The sequence below is a fragment of the Panulirus ornatus genome, chromosome 65 (assembly GCF_036320965.1).
Source record: "Panulirus ornatus isolate Po-2019 chromosome 65, ASM3632096v1, whole genome shotgun sequence".
In the NCBI taxonomy this organism is placed as follows: domain Eukaryota; kingdom Metazoa; phylum Arthropoda; class Malacostraca; order Decapoda; family Palinuridae; genus Panulirus; species Panulirus ornatus.
The window spans coordinates 14,597,729-14,607,728 of NC_092288.1; the positions used below are offsets into that span (position 1 = coordinate 14,597,729).

Genomic DNA, 10,000 nt, shown 5'->3' on the forward strand with positions numbered 1-10,000 from the left:
TCCATCCAGCTGTGTGTGAGAGAGAAAGGTACTCTCTCTCTCTCTCTCTCTCTCTCTCTCTCTCTCTCTCTCTCTCTCTCTCTCTCTCTCTCTCTCTCTCTCTCTCTCTCTCTCTCTATCTATCTATCTATCTATCTATCTCTCTGTGTGCTTTTCCATCCTGTCCCTCAAGCAGATAACCTCGTCATGGACCATTAGGTCCTCTGTTATCTGGTTTGTCCCATGTGATATTCTCTCTCTCTCTCTCTCTCTCTCTCTCTCTCTCTCTCTCTCTCTCTCTCTCTCTCTCTCTCTCTCTCTCACACACACACACACACATATACACACAAAAGGAGAAAAAAAAAAATCATTATCTTCCTCACCGAGACACAGAGATATCTTTCTTTTCAATCTGCCTAAAAAAAAAAAAGGAGGGGAAGGGGGGAATGAAAACGGAATCTCTTGAATGATGGACTTAAAAAAATTTGGTGGGTGGACTAATTTAGGGAACGTCAAGGCATCTTTCAGTTTGACCGAACGAGGACTGTTGTCTGATGGCTAACTCAACGATCGAATTATGGGCTAAATTACAGACCCTAGTTTAGGTTGGCTGCAGCCATTATCATAGAATTATGCTGACAGACTGGGGGACCTCCATTTAGTTACTAAATGATTGACTAATTCTTTATAATTTGACAGTAACAATTAACTTAATATTCATAGTAATTAGACGAAAATATGTCATGATTATAGTGATACAGCTGTCATGATTATAGTGATACATGTGTAATAATTCAGCTGCTCTAGAAAGCTGTTACGAAACATTCAGAAATTAATTATCTAATTTACTTGTATTTATAATACTTAGTCGCTGTCTCCCGCGTTAGCGAGGTAGCGCAAGGAAACAGACGAAAGAATGGCCCAACTCACTTACATACACATGTATATACATGAACGCCCACACATGAACATATACATACCTATACATTTCAACGTATACATACATATACATACACAGACATATACATATATGCACCTCCACATACCCATACTTGATGCCTTCATCCATTCTCGTCGCCACCTCGCTACACGTGAAACAGCACCCCCCCTCCCCCCGCGCGCGTTCGAGGTAGTGCTAGGAAAAGACAACAAAGGCCATATTCGTTCACACTCAGTCTCTAGCTGTCATGTGTAATGCACCGAAACCACAGCTCCCTTTCCACAACCAGGCCCCTCGAAACTTTTCATGGTTTACCCCAGACGCTTCACATGCCCTGGTTCAATCCATTGACAGCACGTCGACCCCGGTATACCACATCGTTCCAATTCACTCTATTCCCTGCACGCCTTTTTCCCTCCTGTATGTTCAGGCCCCGATCGCTCAAAATCTTTCTCACTCCATCCTTTCACCTCCAATTTGGTCTCCCACTTCTCCTCATTCCCTCCACCTCCGACACATATATCCTCTTTGTCAATCTTTCCTCACTCATCCTCTCCACATGACCACAACATTTCAATACACCCTCTTCTGCTTTCTCAACCACACTCTTTTTATTACCACATATCTCTCTTACCCTATCATTACTTGCTCGATCAAACCACCTCACACCACATATTGTCCTCAAACATTAAATTTCCAACACATCTACCCTCCTCTGCACAACCCTATCTATAGCCTATGCCTTGCAACCATATAACATTGTTGGAACTACTATTCCTTCAAACATACCCATTTTTGCTCTCCGAGATAACCTTCTCGCCTTCGACACATTCTTCAGCGCTCCCAGAACCTTCACTCCTTCCCCCATGGTTATCAAAATGAATACATTAACCATAAACTCCTTCGTATACACCAATGAAAATCACAACCTACAGAGTCCACTACACTCCACAGTGGGTCACACTCCTCCCACTGAGTAACGTCCTTCCCATGCGTATATCAACGCCAGTGGACAAACTACGCAAAGGTCTTTCACAATACAAACTGAGACACGTGTATGACGTGAGAGCTTGTACGCAACGAATGAGGATTTGTACTCTCATTTGAACAGGTTACTGACGGTATTACAAGATATAAGTACTATCTCTAAATCATAGATAGATAGATAGATAGATAGATAGATAGATAGATAGATAGACAGATAGATACAACCTAAAAAGCTCTTAATGTTACTTTGTGAATAGTAGGAAGGTGATCCATATCATACTATACATATCTCTTAGAAAATCCAGTTCCTTGGCAAAAAAAATAATGAGGCGGGTTTTAGATATTCCTCAGTTTTGATATTGATTTTGATGGCAACAAAGATCTAAACTTAGTGTTAAGTCATGTGTGTCCTGGTGTCCCGGAAATTGATGTCTGGAAAGCATCATTCCCTCTGTAAACATTTCTCCATCTCAAAAAATAAAAGAAAAGAAAAGGAACATATTTCTAAATTTTCCTGATTCACATCATCACAAGCTGAGTTTAATATTACGTTCATTGCAGTAAGACCATCTCAACTCAATGGTGGCTTTTTGAACACCACGGGAGAAAAAAAAAAGAGGGTAAAAGAAAAGGTGTTCATCAAAATATCTGTGGTAGAATGAGACACTAGACTTTGGTGTGCAATCCTTTAACTACTTTTCTTCATCTTGAGACTTGAAAACATTGGACGACCACAACCACAATACCTTCAATCCGGCTTGCAAGGTGTACCATTAGAGAGAAACATGATACTTTTAGCGGCAATTTCCAATATACCTCTAAACCAACCCACACACACACACACACACACACACAGACACACTCAGGCTTTACCACTAAGTTGGAGCTTTTCTTACCAGCGAACCCTCAGCAGCAGCAGCAGCGCACTGCCAGCGAACACATTAGCCAGCGAAGCTTTATCCAGCAGTATAATGCTGGTGAACATATTAGCCACCGAATCTTCAGCCAATAGGAGCAGCAGCAGCAGCAGCAGCACACCAGCGAACATATTAGCCAACGAAACCTTTACCCAACAGTAAATAACAACTCTGGGCGAACGCGTTAGCCAACCGACACCCTCAGCCAGCGAACTTTCAACCAGCAGCACACAATGCTGGCGATCACCACATTCAGCCAGCAATATACCCAGCGCCTGCCGTAAATAAAACAATGTGCACGCGTGCCTGACTTCAGCGCCAGCTAACATAATGCTGGAGCACGGTGCTTCTCGCTAGTCAGGTGCCGAAGAATACAGGCGGCTCGCATGTCCTCCCGCAGTAATGAGATTAATCTCGAGTAGAGACTGTAATTAACCAGCGATCGTTCGCTCGCAAAGTATCCGAATGTGCGCACAAATGACACCTCTCCCAACGCCAGTTCAAAGCACATTATATATATAATATATATATATATATATATATATATATATATATATATATATATATATATATATATATATATATATATATATATGAAGGTGCGCGTTCATATACACTTTATTCGTATATATATATATATATATATATATATATATATATATATATATATATATATATATATATATATATATATATGCATATATATATCGCAATTGTGTCCCAAGTCATGTATATTCTAAAAGATCATTTTTGAATTGAGGGATTTTGAGGAATTTCCTCTTTTTCACAAATGACCACTTTAGAGAGAGAGAGAGAGAGAGAGAGAGAGAGAGAGAGAGAGAGAGAGAGAGAGAGAGAGAGAGAGAGAGAGAGCCAATACCTCCATGTCTTTGTCTATCCACTCGCCACCCCCCCCCCCACAAAAAAAAAAAAGCCCAGCAGCTAATCTTTCCCACGCTATGAATTTCCAAGGCTCTCATTTCACTTTATTCCTCATGATGTATTTCTCCTTACTTCCTTCCCTCCCTCCACCCAAGTCTTCCTCATCTCTTCTTCGGAGCAGGATCGTGTGTGTGTCCCCCCTCCTCCATCCTCATCTCCCGTCAAACGCATCCCGGAGCAGTAGATATACACACATACACACACACACACCCTCTCTCGATCCTCCTCGCTCCAATCCTTCCCTCTCCCCCCTTCACTCCTCGCTGCCTGTCAACTTTTCTCAACAACTCTGTTGATGTATGTTTGAGCGAGCGATTGGGGAAGGTGTGGCTAGCACGGAACACGTGTATTGGAAGTGATTGCTTGCTTGCCTGGTGCTTTCGTATCGCGTAGCTAAGAGATTCAATAGTACCATTTACGGCCACGAGGTGTGCATTGTTGCGCTCGTATTACACCTGGAGTGTGTTGTTTATTGATTTCGTATGGCGTATTGCGCGCTGCGTTTGTGCTTTCGTATTGCCCCTAGCGTATTGTGTATTGCTTTCGTATTGCTCCTAGCGTATTGCGTAGTGCTTTCGTATTGCTCGTAGCGTATTGCGTAGCGCTTTCGTATTGCTCCTAGCGTATTGCGTAGCGCTTTCGTATCACTCGTAGCGTATTGCGTAGCGCTTTGGTATTGCTCTTAGCATATTATGGTATGCTTTCGTGATCATTCGTAGCGCTTCGCGCATGTTTTTTGGGTATGGTTCGTGACGCCTTGCGTACACATGCGAATGCTCTCGCGTTGTCCCTGGGCGTATCGCGTATGCTCTCACACCCCTCTTTTCGTGGACAGATTAGAAACGCATGAGGAACCTTGAATCATCTCCCTGAAGTAACAATACAGGAGGGGAAGGAAGGAGACATAGAGAACATAACTATACAGACATCACATTCTTGAATCTCTGTGACTCTCTCTCTCTCTCTCTCTCTCTCTCTCTCTCTCTCTCTCTCTCTCTCTCTCTCTCTCTCTCTCTCTCTCTCTCTCTCTCTCTCTCTCTCTCTCTCCCCTCCCCCTCGTCCCCTCATCCAACCAGCTGTATCCTCTCCCCTCACCCTCCTCCTCCCTCCCCCCCCTTACTCTCCCCTGTGGGTAGGACTGCGATGGCTCCCCTCCCTCTTTCCCTCCCTCCCTCCCTCCATCTCTAGACAATACCCTCACACTTCAACAAACAAGCAAGCCCCTCCCTCCTTCCTCCTCCCTCCTCACATGTCGTTGAAGTGCCTTTCCCTCCACCGCTGTGTGGTGTGTGTGTGTGTTGATCTTGTAGCCATGTTATTGTTGGCTGGCGAACACATGATATATATATATATATATAAGCAGAACTTCTCTTCCTCCCTCCTTCCTTCCTTCCCTCCCCACACATACACAAGAACCTCCTCCAGATAATTGGCTTTGACACAGTGCCAATAGGGAGGGATGGGTAGGTGGGTCGTGGTTAGGTGGGTCGTTGGTGGAGGTAGGGAGGGTTAGCGAGATTTCAGCAAAGTGCCAGCGGAAGGAGCGAAATTGGTGGTGAGGGTGAGGGGGGAAGGTTCATATATATATCCGGCTGGCAAACACACACACACACATACACACACACACACACACACACACACATACACACACACACACACACACTATCACAGTTCCATCATAAACATCTATAAGCCATAGATGAGAGTATATGGTACTGGAATCTCTTGTCTTAGGATATGAACAGGTTTCTAGTAGTATAAAGGGAGATTGAATACTAATCTTAAGCGGAGAGCCACACTTCCCTCCTTTATGACCACACCTCTCAGAAAATCCATCCCTGGTGTAAAGAGCAAGACGGATATATGATATCTCGAATCCTCGCTGAACCAGAGGAGATGATATCAGGTTAACTTTAGATATTACTAGAGGGAAGATATCAAACTTAGTGACAAGGTTTAGGTGGGAAGTACTCCTGTAAAATGATATAAAGAAATTGTTCCTCACTACGAATATTATTATTTAGAAGAGGAAGACGCTATTTTTGAGATCTCATCGCTCACAAGGGACATACTTAGGTGATATTAGAATTGAGTTCACTCCAAATAGTCTCACAACATCTGAGCTTGACGCTTATATCTTCAAGAACCAAGATGAATCATCGACTCAAACACGTCCTCGAACAAAAGCCTGAGACTTGGAGGATGTGATTGCTCAATGGGGGATACAATTCCATCGTAAAGAAATAAAGACACGGCGGGGGATGAATAATACCATCATCTCTTGAGGTATCTGCGGCTCCGAGTCTGAAAGGTGTCGAGAGGTTATAACATCATCAATCCACAGCTTCCCCCTGTGCGCGCGCGAGAGGCATCATAACGGTCAATCTTCGTCTTGCTGTGTCTCCACACATAAAGAACTGGAGGGAAGAAGCAACCAGTCTCTCATCGCGGGTCGGGGGGCTTAAGGTACTGGCGGGTATGTGTGCACACACACACACACAGACCACTCATGACAACAGAGGCAGGAAGGATACCAAGAAAATAGAGAGAAAGTGAAACAACATCATGGCAGAGAGACAAGGGTGGTAGAAGAGAGGCGAGAGAAAGGCAGACTATACAGAGACAACAGTATAGACGAAGCAGTAGCCCTGGGCAGCAGCCCTGGGCAGCAGCCCTGGACAGCAGCCCTGGACAGCAGCCCTGGACAGCAGCAGAGGAGGGTAAGACTGTGTGTGTGCCTCTCCTTACCTACCTGGTAGTGCATGATGTTCCTCACGGTGCAGGTGAAGACAGCGTCCCGACCCACTGCCGCCCTCACCTCCAGCTGGTCCTGCTCCCCGAAGCTGGGCAGGCTCACTGTAAAGGCCGGAGAGAAAAAGAAGGCGTTAGTGGCTTGGCTGGTCAACCACGGGCACATACAAGGAGCTACGGGAGGATCATCATACGGTTGTGCAAATGAGAGAGCCAAAGTTGTGTAAGGTCAGGGGTAGGCGCGCGCGCGACTGTGTGAGGGCCATGAGAGATGAAGGCCAAGTCATGAAAATGAGGGGAAATGGTTCTGTACATTATGAGGATAGGATGAGAAAGAAAGGGAAAAAATAGGGGTAAAGAAATGAGAGAACTGAAATACAGAGAGAGAGAGATCTGGAATACAATGAAATATCGATAATTCGTTTTAGGAATGAGAAGTCTCCTTCGAGACCATGACGAGACAGAGATAGTAGGAGATTCACAATGAAGAAAATGGGATTAACTCTCATGAGGTGTTTGAATATCGAGATGACGCCCTCACACACACACACACACACACACACACACACCACACACACCTCTACAACACACAGGTGCGACTTTAAATTTTGTCCTACATTCACCACATCCACCACAGATGAACCAGTTGTGGGAAAGACTAAATCTCCTTCAGGTCTTTTGAGAGAGAGAGAGAGAGAGAGAGAGAGAGAGAGAGAGAGAGAGAGAGAGAGAGAGAGAGAGAGAGAGAGACTATATACATGAGGGGAAGAAAACCAGGTTATGAGAGCCAAATAATGATATACTCGCTAATGACATTAATCTTTTTAGTGAGGGCATATGTGGGGAGGGTAATTGAGATGATTATGGTCTAATTGGAAGCGGAGAATGATATATATATATATATAACCATATAATACAAGAGCAAATTAAAACAACGAAAGAGATCATGTTAAAGGAGAGGAGAAAAAAAAAGAATTCACACATACGAACGAAAAGGTAATTAGGGAAAGAATGTAGAAAAAGAAATAATTGTGAGAAATGAAATGGATAATTATATTAATTACGGGTTTTAAGTAAGATTAATTATCAATTATAATAGCTTTTCTGGCAATGCATTATTGAGGTAATGTTTAAATAAATTCAGGAGTTGGTGGAATAATTTCTTGATATTTGTAGACTTATTGTGAGTCGGTCTGATCTCACAAGAGCTACTCACAAAAGCTAATCAGAATTGTCACTTCATGGAGGATGTTAAGTGTCTGTTCTAAGTGCCGTACGAAAGTGTCACTTAACATAATACTTAACGGTGTATATTCTACAATAATATACTGATTGTTCACAAAAGTAACTCAGAAAGCGCCACTCAGAGATACCAATCAGATATTTACAGGAGTAGCTTAGAAAGCGCCACTCAGAGGCGCCAGTCAGATACTCACAAGAGCAGCTCAGAAAACGTCACTCAGAGATGCCAATCATTTGCTCACACAGCAGTAACTCAGAAAGCATCATTCATAACTGCCAATCAGATGCGTACAGTAGATCAGAAGGCGTCACTCAGAACTGGCAACCATATATTCTCACAGTAGCTCTGAAAACGTCACTCAGAACTCTACCAATCAGAAGAAAATGTCCCTCACCTGCTAATCAGAAAGTGTGTGTTCTTGATGACGAACCTCCAATCAGAGAAGTGCCCATCAAGATATGAAACACAGTGATTGCCACTTAGAACTGCCACTCAGACATGTCAGTTAGGAATGTCATTCAGATGTGTCTTAAAAAGTAATCCACTCAGATGTCCCATTCAGATGTGTCTTAAAAAGTAATCCACTCAGATGTCCCACTTAATTAAGTAAGCTGACACTACAGGAGATACACTTAACGTGTTGGCCACACACCCCTTACCACACTTATCGTCCAGATGTGATCTTTATATAACCAAAGGATTATTCATTTATGATCTAGATGTGTCATTTATTACTCACATCTTCTCTTTATTATTACTATTTCCTTTTTATTACCTACTTGTTCACTTTACTATCAAGATTTTCCTTTTTATTACCCACATGTTCAATTAATTATCAAGGGTTCCTATTCTTATTACCCAGATGTCTAATTTTACTACCTAGATGCCCTCTTTATTACCCATATATCATTTCTTTATTACCAAGATACCAATTTTTATTACCCAAATGCGCCCTTTATTACCTAATTGCCCTCTTTATCCCCCAGATGCTCACTTTACTACCAATAAGTCCTCTCTATTACTCAGTTCTCCTGTATATTACCCAGATGGATTCTTTATTACTTACATGTCTTCTTTATTACCCAGGATAATCTTTTATTACCCACATGACTCGTGTCTGGGTAAACCACTCAGAACCACTCATTCTAAAAAGCTGTTGGCTTGAAGTCACTGTTTATTTTGACTCTTAACTTCTTCTTCTTCTTCTTCTTCTTCTTCTTCTTCTTCTTCTTCTTCTTCTTCTTCTTCTTCTTCTTTACTTCTTCTTCTTTACTTCTTCATCTTCATCTTCTTCTTCTTCCTCTTCTTCTTCTTCTTCTTCTTCTTCTTCTTCTTCTTCTTCTTCTTCTTCTTCTTCTTCTTCTTCTTCTTCAAGTCACTTTCATAACTCACGAAAGTTATTATGATTGTCTTCATAACTTTTTAGGGGGGGAGGGAGTAGGGAGTTGGGGATGGGGGACTGAGGTGTGAGGAGTTGAGAGAGGAGGAGAGGGATGGGGGATTAGATTGCCTCACTCCCTTGTCCCTCAAGTTGGCGTCATTTCCCGCTAACTCTTAAGGGGTGTTTAAGAGCTAATTATTCATCAGGTCATCTAGGGATGTGAAGAAGAAAAATTTGCGTTTCTGTATTCATGTATATATATATATATATATATATATATATATATATATATATATATATATATATATATATATATATATATATATATATATATATATATATATATATATATATATATATATATATATATATATATATATATATATATATATATATACATATATATATATATATATATATATATATATATATATATATATATATATATATATATATATATATATATATATATATATATATATATATATATATATATATATATATATATATATATATATATATATATATACAAACCGAGAGAGAGGAAAAGAGAGAGAGAGAGAGAGAGAGAGAGAGAGAGAGAGAGAGAGAGAGAGAGAGAGGGAGCACATGGGTACACCCGTGACTGCAGTGACACAAGCCCTAAGGATTAAGGTCAAAGGTCAGGCTATCTTAACCAGGAGTCGTATATATACTTCATTGCTCAATGGTCGTATACCGTCGTACTCAGGGGTCGTATACCGTCGTACTCAAGGGTCGTATACCGTCGTACTCAAGGGTCGTATACCGTCGTACTCAGGGGTCGTATACCGTCGTACTCAAGGGTCGTATACCGTAGTGCTCGAGGGTCGTGTATCTTC

The 10,000-nt window shown here is 41.9% G+C and overlaps 1 protein-coding gene across 1 annotated transcript in view; it reads right to left on the minus strand.

Moving 5' to 3' along the window:
- The window catches only part of LOC139746477 (limbic system-associated membrane protein-like), a 290,094-nt gene that overhangs the window by 160,828 nt on the left and 119,266 nt on the right, over positions 1–10,000 (minus strand). The window contains exon 2 of the mRNA XM_071657746.1: positions 6,518–6,621. Within this exon, the coding sequence (XP_071513847.1) occupies positions 6,518–6,621 (104 nt within the window). The remainder of the gene's footprint in view (positions 1–6,517; positions 6,622–10,000) is intronic.